The sequence below is a fragment of the Phaethon aethereus genome (assembly GCF_964289735.1).
Source record: "Phaethon aethereus genome assembly, chromosome: 1".
In the NCBI taxonomy this organism is placed as follows: Eukaryota; Metazoa; Chordata; class Aves; order Phaethontiformes; family Phaethontidae; genus Phaethon; species Phaethon aethereus.
In genome coordinates this window covers 215,541,730-215,559,849 of record NC_138575.1, presented here as the reverse complement: position 1 = coordinate 215,559,849, position 18,120 = coordinate 215,541,730, and the positions used below count along the sequence as shown (strand labels likewise).

The following is an 18,120-nucleotide window of genomic DNA, read 5'->3' as shown; positions in this document are numbered from 1 at the left end:
TGAGGCGGCAACACCTCTCCAGCTGCTGGCAAAGACCCCTCTGCACGCACTGACGCACACACACATAGACACAGACTGTGGATCCCTCCATTAACTGAGCTTAGCCACACCGTCCACCCGGCAGCTGGTGTGGAGCTCTCCTCCCTGCATCCTAAAGTCTCTTGGGCCGTTGTCACGGACCCCTTGTCCCTCCAGTAGCCAGCTCTTCCAGTTGTCTTTGTCGCAGATGGAGTGTTGCGCTCCGCCAGTAAGAGAGAAGCGGCGATATGTTTATTGATACAAAACAGGGTTTTAACAAAGTTGGATAGTAAATGTGACAGTGGTTTAACAAGGTTCGATGGCAAGGTACGCTTGGTTATTTACTGCATAGAGGACAGGGCAACTCAGACAAAACTGTCAGGGAGACCCTCCCATTGAGTCATGAGGTTGAGAGAGGACCCCCTTGCTTTCTCAACTCCTACTCAGAGGAGTCTAGGTGTGGCTGGATCCAATCCTAGTCCCAGACTTAGTCAACAGTTTATGTCTGAAGGATTGTACGTGCACAATCGATCTAAGATACAATCTTAGCAAAGCTTACAAAGTTTAGCAAGCTATTAGTCACAGAGAATCTGTTGCAGCAAGGAATCTGTCAATATTGAGGAGTAAGGTGTGAGGTGTCCCTACTTGAGAGGAGATCCTGTCGTGCAGCCTGCTGATGTGCAGGGTTGCTCAAAGGGCTCTTGGGCTGCTCTCTATTTACGGGGGTAAGACAATTGACTTGTAGTCGTATTTTCATACCAACCACAGGTTTTAGTTTCATTGACCAGCACTGTGGTTAGGTGGGTGCATTGCTCAGATTGGCTGTTGGCTGATGTGTTGTTATCTGGCTCCTGAATACACTTTGAGTTGGATGCAGCCATCACAGCCAGATGAATCCATTCCGACCACCATGGGTGGTTATCATTTGAGCAGGAGTAAGGGAAATAAAGATCAGGTTGGGGGGGAGCACACGGTCCCAGATATACCCCCCCTCCCGGCTTCTGACTGCTTGATGTTTGCTGGCAATCGCCCACTGCCATGTGCACCCTCACGCGCTCCAGCGGCTGAGGAGCCCATACACACACACACAGAACAGAGCACCACTCACCCAGGAAAACAGGTAGAAATGGAGTTCAATGGAAGACATGAGAGGCAATGCTCAGCAGGCACAGGGCACTGACCAGCCTTGTTTACAGGTGACTGGCTCCTTTTATTCCCTTATCCCTCTGTTTTCCCATGCTTGTTCCTCTCCAAATCACCTTTACCCCTCAATTTTCCTCACTTTTGGTTCTCCCCCTAAAAATCTCTTACATCTTGTCAGGATGCCAGGATGCTTGTTCCCTGCGATACCCTCCCCAGCCTGTAAGGTGCTCTCCAGCTGACCCAGGGTGCTGGGTGTCACCCTTAGCCCATGGGGCTGAGGCTGCCCTGGGAGGGGCCGGGTCTCTGACGGGTTTACGGGGGTTCCCCCACCTGCCCTTGTGCCTCTGTGCTCGTGGCTGTGTGTGTGCACCCTTGATGGGCTGATGGCTCCTGTGATGAGCCTGGGAGCAACTAGACAGGTGGACGGGGCTCTGAGCAACCTGCTCTAGTTGATGTCCCCACTCATGACAGGAGGGTTGGACTAGATGGCCTTTGAAGGTCCCCTCCAACCCAGACTGTTCTACGATTCTATGTTAGCGCATGTGCAGAGAAGGAAAGCCCAGGAGTGCCTTGTGGATACTAGAAAATTTGTTGTCCTGGGATCAGGGATATTATGCACAAATCTATCTATGATGATCACTGACCACTAACTTTATTACATATTGGTGACATAAGAACCAGAATATTTTCCAAATCTCTGTTGCCATATAGTTTACAGTTTAGATGTGGAAACCGTAGGTTTCATTATGTCAGGAAATCTATGGAGAACATATTAAAGATGCTTCATATATCTGGTAAATTATGCTCTGCTTCTGAAAAAGGATGATGCCATACTTGGCATCTTAAAGTGGCATTGCATAACATTAACCATTTTAGAAGTATTTCTGTGTTGCAATTGTGCATTTTAGTGTATTAAAAGTATTCTTAGACATTTTTTCTGCCATAGGTTTTTTTCCAACTCTGCTTTCTTAATCTGAGGGAGCTTATTGTGCAGTGCAAGCTTTTTGAGCTTGTTTTAAAGAGCATTCTGTCAGCATTTTTCTCAAGCTTTCTTTTGGCTTTTCCTTAGTGCTTCAGTAAAGCATCTCTGCTGTTGGATGCAGTACTTAATAGATAACCTTAAAAACAAAATCTTTTTTTTTTTTAGAATACTGAGGTGATGCATAGAAATTATTTCAAAAGTAACATTGAGGTTTACCTTTCAAGATTTCATATTTGTGTCGGAAATTAAACTGAAGGTGGATGAAAGTGTTTTTTCCCTCTCTCCTTAGGTTTAAGTTGAAGAAATCTCAATGAAAAACTGAAATTTCTCTCAAACTGATGTAAAACAGTTTTTCCTACCAAGAAAGCTGAGAAGCATTTGGAGCAAGTTGATGAATTTTTGGCTAGGCGTAGATTGTGACTGGTGATGATCAGCCGTGCTGTATTAGCTGATTCTCAGGGTGTGCACTGTTAATCCCTGTGAACAACAGTTACATCATTTTTCTGTCCCTGAGCTTGTGAGGAGGAGCAGAAAACCACTTTGATTTTGTCTCAGCCATTCAGATTATCTTTTTTTTTTTTTCTGCAGCAAAATTAATTGGGCATGAGGGAGCTGTTCTGCTGTGCTTTTAGTTGTAGAGTGCAGAGGACTGTGGCTCCCTGCCCATACATACACTAGAGTCTTCCAAGATATTACAAGAAATAGTGAACCTTTCTGCTGCTATAAAAATACTTGCAAAGCAAGTGATTCATGCATAAAAAGCTTGTCCTGTGGAATACATGAACGTTTGTTTATAAATGTACATATACTTTATTTATGTGAATATTCCTTATTACTCATTTTTATTCTTTGTGCAAGTGGTTTTTTTTACCTTCTCAGGTCTGCTCCCTCCTGCAAGCGTAAGCACATCCACAGATGAATAAATGTAACATCAGTTACACTAATACAAGCCCAGTGACACCAGTGAGATCGCACCAGTGTTACTGAGTGCAGCTCAGCCTTCAGTACTTGTGCTAGAGTTACCACACAAGAAGAAAAGAACCCAAGAGACTTTATTGACTCTGGTTTGTTCATAAGCAATGGGGTGAGAGAGCAGGGAAGGGGGTATTGACTCTCAAAGGTAAACAAGGGTACTGGGAGACAATTTTAGGCACAAAAATATGAGTCAGAGTATGTTGCCATTTAACAAATTGTAAGAGATTAGATTATGTTAATTATCTATTTATTTATTGAGGAAATGGGACATTCCATTAGGTATATTATATGTATTTCATAATGTGATTGCTACATTAACATATCATGGATATCAAAGAATGCAGTAAATTATTGCTGTTTTTCCCTTGCCTAAAATTTTGCCAGTTAGTATGCTATCAACTTCTCCCTAAAACTGAGAGAAAATTTTATCTCAACTGTTTAAATGAATCAACTTAACCCACAGTTTATGTATTAATTTCTGCCTTTTAAGCACTCTAACTACAGTTACCAGCCTTTCAAATAGAATTATGCAAATTCCAGTATTATACATTATTAAAATAACCTTGCAAGTCCCAAGTTACAAGTACTTCATAATCTTTGTTAATGAAATAAGGTCAATCAAGCAACAGCAATTTTCAATTTTTATGTATCATCTTGTGCGTAGAATGAAATATTACACAGGAAAATAATTTCTAGAAAAGTATGAACTGTTCCGACTGTCGAAAAGTTTGATGGATTTTCTTCTAAAGCTGAAATGGACTGGAGATATAGGAACCTGACAAACTGAGAGTTTATGACAACTCGTATGTTAGGGTGTCAGCAATAGCAGAAGCGCAGAAGAAAATGAAAGGCAGAGTGACTGCGAACTTCTGAAGCCATATATTAAATGACCTGAATTGCACAAGAAAGAATGTAATTTTGTGGAAAGAAATGACTGTATCCACTTCTCTGGAATGCACTGTTTCAAATTCCTACACCGATTTAAGATACAGAAATACAAGGAACTTTACAAAATTATTTTTTAGACTAAAAATCCTAAAAGTCTAAAATGTCTCTATATAGTCAGTGGGCAGACACAGGTTTCTCAAATGGCAATTCCATCAAAGACTATGGCACATGGCATAGATCACCCCTTGATTCCTCTCTCCAGTGCCTGTAAAAAAAAGCCTAGATGACTGCATAACTTAGATTTCTACCTGCTAGATAGCTAATATGATGGTATATGAATTTCTCTTAGGGTAAGAGAGAATGTTGTAAATACAAATGCTGAAATTTGCATCCTTCTTCTTTTGTTGATTCTCATTTTGTACAGCTTAGAAGTGCTAACCTAAACAGAATTCATGCATGGAAGCAATTTCGTTTCAATTTACTGTGAACCTCATTTGAAATCATGATCTCTGCTTTGCTCTGCTTCATGGATTATGCTATTGAAACTGGGAGTTTTGTGATGAATCTGCATTAGATATACCGAGTGCTTACACTTACAAACATATAGGGACTTTTCTTCTGCGGTGTATATGGCCAACATCAGAATATGGACAAAACAATGAGAAGATGAAGGAAAATTTGGTGGCTTACATTATAAAGAACAGTGTTCACACATAACATGTAACCTGCGTAAAATAACAAAAATATCTAGGAGCAGGATATCAAGATATATGTTTTTTGGACTGTAGAAAGTGTCAGATCTTTGGAGACAAAACAGCTAAAAAAAATCTGAATGTTGCTGAATAAGGGAAAGGATTGTGAGAAGTGAGAGCAGCAAGTAAGGGAAACCAGAAGAGAATCCCTTATTTGGATGAGATTTTAAAACTATGGTTAATCAGGTGAAGCATATTAATGAAAGAAATCAAGGTACATGGAATCTATGAGTGACTTAATAGGAGTTCTGGGAGAATATTACGTCAAAAATTTAGTTGGAAAAGATGAGAAGGTGGAAAGGTAATTGTGAATAAACCTTTGGATGAAGTGGGATTAGATAAAGTATATTTAATTCAGTATGTATGTGCATGCAGCTGTGTGTGAGAAAAAGAAAATACGAGATTTGGAGGTAGTATAGAATCATAGAATCATACAAGTATAAAGGAAGAAACAAGTAAAAAACATTTTCAAAAATGAAAATCAGAGAAAGCAGTGGAGGCTGAGGTGGAGACATGAGAATCTGTGATTAGTGCTAGGGAGTGGTGATTCACAAGAGATACAGAAAGCATGAATTTGTTCTGAACAATATTTGAGAAACTAGGTAGGGTGAGATAAAATTAGAGGTTTGGGAATCAACGAGAGAAGAGTGATAATGATTACTTCGTGAATGGGTATTTTCTCCAAGAGAAAGAAAACAAGAAAACCCACGGTAACAGTGAGGGAGGAGGAAAGAGAGGAAAGGATGACTATGGCACACAAACAGTGAAGAAGGAGGTTGACTAAAAATTAAAACCTGGAGAAGGATATAGGAGACATATAGGAGGAAAAGAATGAGCAAAAAAATACCCTTCGAGCAGGGTACAAGTTGACATGACTGTGCTGCAGATCTTCACAGGTGTTGACCAAGGGCTGGATTTGGCTTCTTGGAGGTCTGTTAATTGTGTGTTGTTTGTTGAGGGTGGTATCTTGACTAAAGGATGTACAACGACTGGAGGTCAAGTGCTCTGTAGGTATCTCTGGAAGGATCCACAGATCCTTCAGTCATGCATATACTGTAAGACCTATTCCTGATTGATAAAGTAAAAATTTATTTCAAAACCACATGATCTTTCACTCTTCCTTCTTCACACCACAACAGCCATATTATGTCAAGGAAGTTTTAGGTTATGGTAGATTTTCATTCAAAGAGCTTAAGATATTGTCCTTGTTTTCTAAAGGAAATATGGATGGAAGGAACAAAGTTTAAGGACTGGTGAGAGATGTGGTGGTCGGAGGCCGTCTTGGGCTTAGCGACCACGACATGATAGAATTCTCGGTTGTGAGGGAAGTAAGGAGAGGGGTCAGCAAAACTGCTATCATGGACTTCCGGAGGGCAGACTTTGGCCTGTTCAGGTCACTGGTTGAGAGAGTCCCTTGGGAGACAGTCCTGAAGGACAAAGGGGTCCAGGAAGGTTGGACAGTCTTCAAGAAGGAAATCTTAAAGGCGCAGGAGCAGGCGGTCCCCATGTGCCGTAAGAAGAGCTGGCGGGGAAGGCGACCGGCCTGGCTGAACAGGGAGATTTTGCTGGGACTCAGGGAAAAGAGGAGAGTTTACCACCTCTGGAAGAAGGGGCAGGCAACTCACGAAGAGTACAAGGATCTCGTTAGGTCAAGCAGGGACAAAATTAGAAAGGCAAAAGCCCAGCTAGAGCTCAGTCTGGCCACAGTCGTAAAGGATAATAAAAAATGTTTTTACAAATATATTAACAACAAAAAGAGAGGCAAGGAGAATCTCCATCCCCTGCTGGATATGGCGGGGAACATTGTCTCCAAGGACGAGGACAAGGCTGAGGTACTTAATGCCTTCTTCGCCTCAGTCTTTAATAGCCACTCCAGGTATCCACAGGATATTCAGCCCCCTGAGCTGGAAGACGGGGATGGAGAGCACAATGTACTCCTCGTAATCCAGGAGGAAGCAGTCAAGGACATGCTAAGCCACCTGGACACCCACAAGTCTATGGGGCCTGATGGGATCCACCCAAGAGTACTGAGAGAGCTGGCGGAGGAGCTTGCCAAGCCACTCTCCATCGTTTATCAGCAGTCCTGGTTAACAGTGGAGGTCCCAGAAGACTGAAGGCTTGCCAATGTGACGCCTGTCTACAAGAAAGGCCGGAAGGAGGATCCTGGGAACTACAGGCCTGTCAGCCTGACCTCTGTTCCAGGGAAGATTATGGAGCGGTTGGTTTTGAGAGTGCTCACAGGGCATCTGCAGAACAGCCAAAGGATCAGGCCCAGCCAGCATGGGTTCATGAAAGACAGGTCCTGCTTGACCAACCTGATCTCCTTCTATGACCAGGTGACCCGCCTAGTGGATGAGGGAAAGGCTGTGGACGTTGTCTACCTGGACTTTAGTAAAGCCTTTGACAGCGTCTCCCACAGCATTCTCCTGGAGAAACTGGCGGCTCGTGGCTTAGACGGGTTTACTCTTCGCTGGGTGAGGAACTGGCTGGATGGCCGAGCCCAGAGAGTTGTGGTGAATGGCGTTAAATCCGGCTGGCGGCCGGTCACGAGTGGTGTTCCCCAGGGCTCGGTTCTGGGACCAGTCTTGTTCAATATCTTTATAGATGATCTGGATGAGGGAATTGAGTGCTCCCTCAGTAAGTTTGCAGATGACACCAAGCTGGGTGGGAGTGTTGATGTGCTGGAGGGTAGGAGGGCTCTGCAGAGGGATCTGGACAGGCTGGATCGATGGGCAGAGGCCAACTGTATGAGGTTTAATAAGGCCAAGTGCAGGGTCCTGCACTTTGGCCATAACAACCCCATGCAATGCTACAGGCTTGGGGAGGAGTGGCTGGAGAGCAGCCCGGTGGAAAGGGACCTGGGGGTGCTGGTTGACAGCCGGCTGAATATGAGCTGGCAGTGTGCCCAGGTGGCCAAGAAGGCCAACAGCGTCCTGGCCTGTATCAGGAATAGTGTGGCCAGCAGGAGTAGGGAAGTGACCGTGCCCCTGTACTCGGCACTGGTGAGGCCGCACCTTGAATACTGTGTTCAGTTTTGGGCCCCTCACTACAAGAAGGATGCTGAGGTGCTGGAGCGTGTCCAGAGAAGGGCAACGAAGCTGGTGAGGGGTCTGGAGCACATGTCTTATGAGGAGCGGCTGAGGGAACTGGGGTTGTTTAGTCTGGAGAAGAGGAGGCTGAGGGGAGACCTTATCGCTCTCTACAACTACCTGAAAGGGGGTTGTGGCGATGAGGGTGTTGGTCTCTTCTCCCAAGTAACTAGTGATAGGACAAGAGGAAATGGCCTCAAGTTGCGCCAGGGGAGGTTTAGATTGGATATTAGGAAAAATTTCTTCACTGAGAGGGTGGTCAGGCATTGGAACAGGCTGCCCAGGGAGGTGGTGGAGTCGCCATCCCTGGAAGTGTTCAAAAAACGTGTGGATGTGGCGCTTCAGGACATGGTTTAGGGGACATGGTGGTTCTGGATTAATGGTTGGACTTGATGATCTTAAAGGTCCTTTCCAACCTAGTGATTCTGTGATTCTGTGATTCTGTGAAAGTGGGGTTAGTTATGCACTGTGATCAAAAATAGAAGTGAGGTATCTTGTATAGAATGTCCATAAAATGTGATCACTCAGATAAAGAAGAGTAGCATGAAAAACTTTATGGCAACCTCTTTAGGACAGTTTGAAGGCACAAAATTGTCATATTGGAAATCAGAGAACACAGGAGACTGTTTTCTGTATGTTTGTATGCAGTGAGAAAGGAAACTTTTAGTGCTCTTGGAAAACAATATCAAAAGGACATCAGCAGGTTTCCTTTGACAATTAATGAAGAAATAACCTAAATCTGGAGATGGCAAAGGCCTAAATAAGGATCACTCTTTTGATAAAACAGAAATCATGAAGGGCTATTTAAATCTTATACTCGTTACATTACCCAAATTTCCTTGATGTTTCTGAAATGTAAAATTGACTTAGTGTCGTGGTTTAGCCCCAGCCGGCAACTAAGCCCCACGCAGCCGCTCGCTCACTCCCCCTCCCACAGCGGGACGGGGGAGAGAATTAGGAAAAAAACCTCGTGGGTTGAGATAAACACGGTTTAATAGGACAGAAAGAAAGAAGGGAACAATAATGATAATACCAACAAAGGAATGTACAAGAACAAGTGAGGCCCAATACAGAAATTGCTCACCACCCCGTGATCGACAGCCCGTCCCCGAGCAGTGATTCTCACCCCCCGGTCAACTCCAGTTTATGTACTGGGCATGACGTCATACGGTATGGAATATCCCTTTGGCCAGTCTGGCTCAGCTGTCCTGGCTGTGTCCCCTCCCAGCTCCCCGTGCACCCCCAACCTCCTCGCTGGCAGCCCAGCACGAGAAGCTGGACTGTCCTTGACTGCTCAGCAACAACCCGAAACATCAGCATGTTATCAACATTTTCTCATCCCAAATCCAAACCACAGCCTCACACTGGCTTCTGTGAAGAAACCAGCTCTATCCTGGCTGAAACCAGGACACTTAGTTATCCAGCAAATTGGAAATTTTTAAAGGACAAATATATCCTAGTGTTATTTGTACAACAACAATTTGGCAATCTTGTATTCTGTTGAGGTTTGGGTGGTTAGGCAACTGGTGAAACCATACAGCCAAAAGAATAAAATTTGCATGTTGAGTGAAAATCAGTGGCAGGGTAGTTATCTTCCTATGCATATGATAATAAAAGTAGAAGAAGCAGTCATCTTTCTTGAAGATAGCTGAAAAACAATATCCAATTCAATATAATTAAAATGAGTTTTGTTTGTAATTAAAGTCTACATATGTAATTTTTAGGCAAAACAATCTCTTCTTGAAAATAAGACTAAGCATAACAAACAGCTCTAATGGCATAAATTTTATTAGAAACAATAAGTGCAGTGGTTTTGAAATACTACAGTTGTATAATTTGTAAGTGTTTTGATGCTATTGTTGCCACTTGTAATACAGTTCTTATTAAAATTCATATGATGACATCTTTATCTTATCGGGTGGGTGGGTGCAGTTGTAGATGTGTAGAAGTATAGCAAGAAAGAATTAGGCAATGCTTACTTGTTTGAGTGTAAACAGGTCTACTAAATCAAATAATTGCAGAAATAAAAAAGAGCATGAAATTATTATGAGGAAAAACATATCTATAAAAGACTTAACAAGTCATACAAGAGTATGTGAAAATGAAAAACCCAACAGAATGTTTTTCTCAAGGATTTTGGGAATCTATCGTAATCTGTAGAACTGATTTTCATTAAAAGACTACTGCAGCTGTTTATGTCATCAAACTGCAGTAAATGAGAGAAAATTCCTGGAATGTCAGAGGAAAATTCTTCACAGAAAGGAACAAACAAATCTGAGTTTGTCAGGTCCTTATTTTTATGTTTTGTGTGCTGGACTTTATTTCAGGTTTTTCACAAAACAGTATATAAAACCCCTCTTTTTACCTGTTCCTTATTTCTCATTCTCCGGAAAGAAAGTGTCATCTGAAGATGACTAGTGCTTTCTTCTTAGAAAGATAAGTGAGCTCTAGCAGTGATTCAATCTTCAGCAGGAAATCTCTCTTGAATGCTGGTATCTAGATAGCCACTATACATTATATCTCTTTCTTAAAGACATTTTCCTGTCAAAAATTGGGGACAGTCCTTCAGTATAACCGGTGCAGCTGTAAATGAAAGGAAACTATTACCTCGCTTTTGCAAGTAGTTGCTTTAAACGTTGGGACTTAACTTACTTATGGTAACTTATTCTAGAGGGGCTGTAAGTTCATCACACTCCAGATCATGAACACATGTAGGGTCAGGAGACTGAGAAGCCTTCTGGCATCAGAAGTGTATGCTGGGGATGCTGTTCCTGAACAACAGGGAAACAAAGGCCCTCGAAGTTATCTAAAGGTTTCATGTGGACCTGTTCCTCATGTAGGTATTTTGTCCTGGTCAACAGTACCTTTTTTGTTCTGCTGGAAATAAAATAATGTTCCTGGATGAGACACATTTAGATTCCAGACTGTGTCTTGAAGAAGGGACGTGGTTGACCGCATCCTCCCATGGACAAGATGCTTGTTGACTTCTCACCCACTTCTGCCAGAGTCCTCTGGGCCTGTTGCTGTCACAGGTGGTGTTGAGCACTCTTTCTCCAAAGAGGGGACATCAATGTCCCAAATCAGAGAGGAAATCCAACAGAAATGTATCTTGGCTTTGAGCTTTTGCAGAAGGGGAGAGACCGAATTGTTCCTTGAAGACATCCTAACCAGTTGGGCTTATGGGAGCAGGTGCTGGATAGCATGCCCTGCATGTGCTGCCTGTTACAGGTGCAGACATGCCCAAAAAAGCAATCGGAAAAGCTGCTAAACCAGTGATCTGGACTTTCACTGTCGTATAATTGTGAGAGACATATGGCATCTCTTAAGCAGAACTTTGTTACCAGTCTATAGTTAGGAGTAATGCAGAGAAAACAAATTTAAGACAAGTGCTCACCAAACTTTACACCTTGTTTTTAGACTCTGTTTGTATGGAGTGAAAGGAAACCTCCGGGGCACTATTCATCTAACCTACCTGAGATTTCTAGTGTAGGACGAAATGAATTAAGACCGAGAAGTGCCTGTTTCTTCTCACCAAGTATAAAGACAGCTAGATGACTACCTCACATTTTGGCATTATAAATACCAAAATTTAGTTGAGATTAAAGATATCTTGCGTCAACCTTGCACTCCTGAAAGATGGGAAAGAATATTCCCAAACTGACTTGGAAATGCTGATGATATCTTTGACTGTGGAGGACAAGAGAAAACCATATGAAAATGCTTGGAATCTTTCATAGTTATCTAAAATCATACGGGTCAGGGTAAATTTTGCTGTGTGCTCTTGCTGCAATAAAAGCAGAATTCAGAAAACTCATGTAAAGAGAGACATAGGAACGGGTTCCCACTACTTGCAAAAAATGGAAGTTGCGGGTTCAGACAGCTTTTTTGAGTGCTTTGTCAGGCCAGAGACTGTCAAGTTAAGATGGACAAAACCAGAGGGTATGTCCGTATGCTGCTAAATGACAAGACCGACGAGGCAGTTCCAGCGCTGGAGTCATGATCCTCCTCCTGCTTGACTGTTGGCTCACTCCTTGGCTATTTGTTTCCAGCAGGCTCCAGACAGAAACAGCCTTAAGCACTGAGACTTGGCTGAAAATTGACTCTAATTCAGCAATGTAGGTGCAGCCAGAGAGTCTAAATATGAAATAAAATGGTGCTAGCAATGAATGGTTCTGCATGCATCATCATCCCACCTGCCTCAGGTAGGGGCAATATCGTATTAGATCCTTTACGAAATGACTGCATTGGTCTTCTGAGCAACCAGCAAAAAACAGGGCAGTGAACTGCGTATGTAGATATATATGCTTAAATACCAACAGGAGTTGGATCAAGATCAGCTTTTTGATGCATATCGTCCCTGCTGCTATGGAACCTGATAATGGATCTCTGATGCTATTAGTGGCTATTTGAACTGAAGACCTTTTTGGAACCGTGACTGGATGATAAAAGAAACCCCTCAAATGATCATAATCAAGATATTGTTTGTATGCAAATACAAATTGAGTATTCAGCTTGTGTTTTCTCCTTTCATCTTTATACAGAGGTTGCTCACTTCTCATGTCCCTCTTTTTCGCATTTTGGTTCACTAACGAGATTTTAATGCAAAGGAAAAGTGATTATAAGCAGTGAAGCAAAGACAGCTTTATAGAGCAAGACTGCAGAATTGAAGACATAGATCAGAGCTATCCACCAACCTAAGATGAAATTCATGAAAACAGAGACATATAGATAGCTTTGATTTCATTAGCATTAGACAAGAAAGGACGAAAAACGGAATAGCTATAAAGCTGTTCATATCTAATAAGTTGCCTGTATTAATAAGAGACTATGCAGAAAGCATTAAAGTGATAACATAAAACAGTTACTGAAGGATATATAGTAAAATTTTTGTTCATATCTACTTTTAGTGTAGCTTAATGTGATTACCAGATTGTAGTAATGTAAAAAATATAAGTATTATGTATGTATTAAATATTTTATTCATTGATGTTGTGTTTTCATTTCATTGTTAAGCATGGATTACTTGTTTGGAGTTTTCTCCCTCTCCCTCTTTCCTTTCGAACACAGATCCTGAGGACTGTATTTCTCTCACTGATTTCATGGTTTATCAGATCTTGAATTGCAGACAAATTAAATAGTTGGTGGCTTTTATAGAAAGCTTTTGTTTGGTAGATACAAGTACCTAGTTATAATATTCACAAGAGAAGTACCTAATTACATATGAAAGGTGCTTGACTAGATAAAGAATGATTTGTGTACAGTGTTTTCTGATTGCAGTTAGAAAGCTAGTATAGAAAATTAGCAGCTGTGAGTGGGGAGGAGTAATAAATGTTCTTGTTCTGAGAAATAACGAATTTGTTCCTCTAAAATTAGGTCAACCCTAATGCTTCACTTCAGTTTTGCTCTTACAAAATTTTTTTTTCAGTAAAAAAAAAACCTATTCTCTAAGAAATATCCTACCATCACAAAAACTAAAATTGCATGATTCATGGGCAATATCTATTCTTTTTGAATAATCAATATTTTCTGGCCAAATCAAAAAATTGCTGACTAGCTGTAACGAAATTTGTCTTTGAAATTCATCTGAGATTTTTATAATAGAAGTAATTTCATTACTCTGCAGTTTACTTACAAGATAGTCAGCTTTTGTAGCTTTCTCAGGTGCGGTACTCTACCCATTTAAGAAATGAGGAAACTGAGAAGGATGTTAAGTGAGTTGCCTAGAGGGACAGAAAAAATCCATGTCAGACTGAAACAAGGTTTCAGAATACTGCTTAAATCAGTGTCATGTCTTCAGCTGATAGATTTCTTGTCCAGTGCAATCCATTTTGGCGCTCCACATTTTGTAGTTTAATTTATTTTGACACTGAAACTCAGCATAAGAACTGCATTAACATTCTGTGCCATTTTGCCATTCAGCTGCCTGTTGCAAAGGTCCTCGGTCATGTTCTTGCCCTGGGTTAATATAGTAAACAAGATGTATTTCAGTATATGTATCAGTGAGTGACAATACGATGAATTTCCTGTCTCTTTTTGTATTGCAAAGTAAATTGGAGCTTGTAAAGCAATGAATAATTAATTTTTCTTCCATTTGTGAGAATAGTTTTTAGAAACAGGTCTTCTGTTTTTGACATGAATCTATTACCTTGGAAACTACCTAAACATTTGCACAAAGTCCACGAACACACTATATCAAATATCAGTCATATTATGTGACTTAGTTATCCATTATTTCAGTGTTGTACGTACTGAACTTTCACCGTTTTCAACTTTGTAGGCCTTATTACACACCATTCAAGACAAAGGGGAGCTAAGTAGGCTACAAGTTAGATAGCCTCACCTATACGTTGAAAAATGTGCTTCAGTAAACTAATCGTACTGGAATATCTGTAAATATCCCTACCGAATTACCTTCTATGTGAATGTAAGGAATTTTCTGATTTTATTTTCTTCAGGTCAATGGAACGGAAATTGAATATGAATTTGAGGAAATTACTTTGGAGAGGGTAAGTATAATTTATCCTTCTCTTATAGGAAAAAACCATAATCTGTAGTAAAAACAATGACATTAAACGTGGTTAAGAATAAAATCATTTATATTTTGGATAAAGATGTCCACTCTCTAAAATGTAAGTGATGTGAGTGATACAACAGGGTAAGCCTTACATGTTTTTAAGAAGCTTCAGGTGTAGCTGCTTGCAGACTGGTATGCAGAATGCTCTTCTTCCCCATAACCATGTCAGTGCTTGACTAGGTGTTTGGTTATGGGGAAGAGCCCCTGTGGCTCGGTAACTCCCTCTTAGCTTGTGAACTGCAACTGTGGAATCTTTTCTCTTTTAACCTCTTTGATTTCCTTGCATGTGCGCATGATAATAAAAGACATGTAGTCTTACACTATAAAACCAAAATTGCAAAAGTGTATTTAATGTTCAAGTGACCATATAAAAACTGTAGACCTTGTGGAAAGGATATGTTTATGCAAGTCTGAATTACGTGAGCTATAATCAGGGCTGGCAGCACAGGCTTTGTTGGTAGTACGGTTTAAAAGTAGCACAAAAAGAAGAGAGATATTTAAAATTTGTCCTGCCTCATATCTTCCTGGATTTGGTGGTTTTTCCTTGCTTTTTGGTTACATAGCTCTTTTCTTCAGACTGTGGGCTTGCTTTGCCACAAGACCAAGACCAGATGGGCCTCATGTTGTGTGAGGAAGAAAGTCTAAGCTTTGTCATGTATCGTAGTGCTTACAAAGATTTCTAATGGATGCAAGATTATCATTGCTAAATTCCTTCAATATTCTACCAACATCCTGGTAATATGAAGTTTTGTCATCTTGAAGCAAACACAGTTAGGCTTCTTTCTACATAAAATGTTTGCATGCAAGGCCAGATTTACCAAGATGTGACTGATGCCATATGAACAAATGCCTGTAAGGTAGCAAACTACCATTACATTAGATACTTAGATTATACAATTCATTGCACTTTTTCTGCATGTTATATTTTTAATTGTCCAGGATAATGACTTTCATAAGCATTCAACTTAAAGAGATACAAGTTTTTGTTCTCATTGGTTTGCTCTTTCAAGCAAATTATGAAAGAGCAATATATCTTTTTACCACAGCCATCCTCACAACAGATAACATATAAGGTTATAGGCACTTTTATCTGCAGTCTCTCAACTTATTTGCGCATCACTAGTTATTCATTGGAGTAGAGTTTCCAAAGGTCACTGAACAGAACACATGCCTCCTGGGTGATATTTTGAAAACCACTTTATTTTTAATAGATGTGTAAGTTATCAGCGTACACACTGCAGAATGAACATGATTTGCATCTCCTGTACCTGTCTGATGCAGATAATCATTTGTTTGTAATATAATATCACGTGACATCAGTTAACGACTGATCAACAATAGCAGAAAAAGCTACAGATTTTAATGGGGGATATTTCAGTTGTTTTCTGGATACTGCTCAATCTGTGGCTTCTGATTATTACTGCTTGAAACATTCTGTCACATGTATCAGTGTTTTGTCTCAAAGGCAGGGTACTGTGTCTGCTGTTTTTTGTGTGAGATGTAAAACACAAGTGATTGCCTTTAAATAGCTGTCATTTATGTTAGACTAAAAGCATTTTCAGAAGAAAGAGATTCTCCATGTTGATTACCCATTTTCTTCCACAAAACTGCTTTTAGAAATTAGATGGAAAATCATCTTTCTTTATTTAATGGTAAAACTGCAAAATCTATTAGAGTTGTTGCTGTTGCGGGATAAAAATGTAGTTTGTCCATATTAAAGAGTTGGTAATATACTTTCCATTTTAGTCCAGTTATCCAAGTTACAGAATTCTGCATCCCCAAAACATTCAGATACTTTCTTCATGATATTTGTCCACAATTTGAAATAGTCAATATAATTTAAAGGGTTTTACAATGTAAAGATAAGTTGGTTGAAAGTGTATTAGGGCTTTTGCACTCTTTCCTGCTTTTTATTTATAGCAGAATGAAAGGGAAGGTGGTAAAGGATTGAATACATCAGGAGATCTCCCAGTCTCAAAAGACTTGGCAAGGACAGCATTAACTCAATTGTAGGAGGTCACCTTCATCCATAGGTGACATGAATTTGTGGGACCAGAGAATCACAGAGTTGTTGGATTGGAAGGGACCTTTAAAGGCCATCTAGTCCAACCCCCCTGCAGGGAGCAGGGACATCTTCAACTAGAGCAGGTTGCTCAGAGCCCCGTCCAACCTGACCTGGAATGGTTCCAGGGATGGGGCATCTACCACCTCTCTGGGCAACCTGGGCCAGGGGTTCACCACCCTCATTGTCAAAAACATCTTCCTTCGCTTTAGTTGAAATCTGCCCTCTTTTCATTTAAAACCGTTACCCCTTGTCCTGTTGCTAAAGGCGCTGCTAAAAAGTCTGTCCCCATCTTTCTTCTAAGCCCCCTTTAAGTCCTGGCAGGCTGCAAGAAGGTCTCCCTGGAGCCTTCTCTTCTCCAGGCTGAACAACCCCAGCTCTCCCAGCCTGGCCTCACAGCAGAGCTGTTCCAGCCCTCAGAGCATTTTTGTGGCCTCCTCTGGCCCCGCTCCAACAGGTCCATGTCTCTCCTGTGCCGAGGGCTCCAGAGCTGGACGCAGCACTGCAGGGGGGTCTCCCCAGAGCGGAGCAGAGGGGCAGAATCCCCTCCCTCGCCCTGCTGGCCACGCTGCTTTGCGTGCAACCCAGGATGCGATTGGCCTTCTGGGCTGTGAGCGCACACTGCCGGCTCCTGTCCAGCTTTTCATCGCCCAGTCCCCCCAAGTCCTTCTGGGCAGGGCTGCTCTCCACCCCTTCATCCCTCAGCCTGGACTGATACTGGGGGCTTCCCCAACCCACGTGCAGGACCCTGCACTTGGCTTTGTTGAACCTCATGAGATTCACACAGCCCCATTCCTCAAGCTCGTCCAGGTCCCTCTGAATGGCATCCCATCCCTCAGGCATGTCAGCCACACCACTCAGCTTGGTGTCATCTGCAAACTTGCTGGGGTTGCACTCAATCACACTGTCTATGTCACTGATGAAGATATTTAAAGAGTACTGGTCCCAATACGGACCCCTGAGGGACACCGTTCGTCACCAGTCTCCATCTGGACATTGAGCCGTTGACCACTACCCTCTGGACCATCCAACCAATTCCTCATCCATTCAACAGTCCACCCGTCAAATCCATATCTCTCCAATGTAGAGAGAAGGATTTTCTAGGTTACCATGTCAAAGGCCTTACCGAAGTCCAGATAGACGACATCGGTAGCTCTTCCATTGCCCACTGATGTGGTCACTCCATCATACATATCTTAAGAGACTTACTCATTTAGATATGATCCTTGCCCCAGTGTGAAGAGATGGCTCCATTTCTTGGGGTAACATAGGACAGCTGTGTGCCTGTTGGCAGAAAGTGTCCCATGTGGAGCTTGGGAGCAGATCAGCAGGGTCTCAAAAATGCCAAAAGGAAACCCTGCCGAGGGACTTGGGGGGATGGACAATGCAGAGCTTACTGAGCGTCACTGTGCTGCCTGAGACTCAGCTGGCATACCAAGAAATGACTGCAAGGATACAGTGGGCTTGCATAGAAAGCTTTTTTCTTTATTTTTGCTCTTTGACATAATGTTTTTCATTTGTTTCTATTTAAAATGTTGGCTCCTAGTTTACAGTTTGACAAAACTTGGTGTTTGGAGTTTAAAATGCTTCATTGAGAGCTCACAAATATAATGAACTTGAGGCAGATCCACCTTAGA

The 18,120-nt window shown here is 41.7% G+C and overlaps 1 protein-coding gene across 5 annotated transcripts in view; it reads left to right on the top strand.

Annotated features, from left to right (window-relative positions):
* Window positions 1-18,120, top strand: part of DLG2 (discs large MAGUK scaffold protein 2) — a gene marked incomplete at both ends in the record, with an annotated part of 787,463 nt that overhangs the window by 373,246 nt on the left and 396,097 nt on the right. For all 5 annotated transcript variants that reach the window (XM_082013954.1, XM_082013953.1, XM_082013952.1 and 2 more), the window contains one exon: window positions 14,303-14,353. In XM_082013954.1, the coding sequence (XP_081870080.1) occupies window positions 14,303-14,353 (51 nt within the window). The remainder of the gene's footprint in view (window positions 1-14,302; window positions 14,354-18,120) is intronic.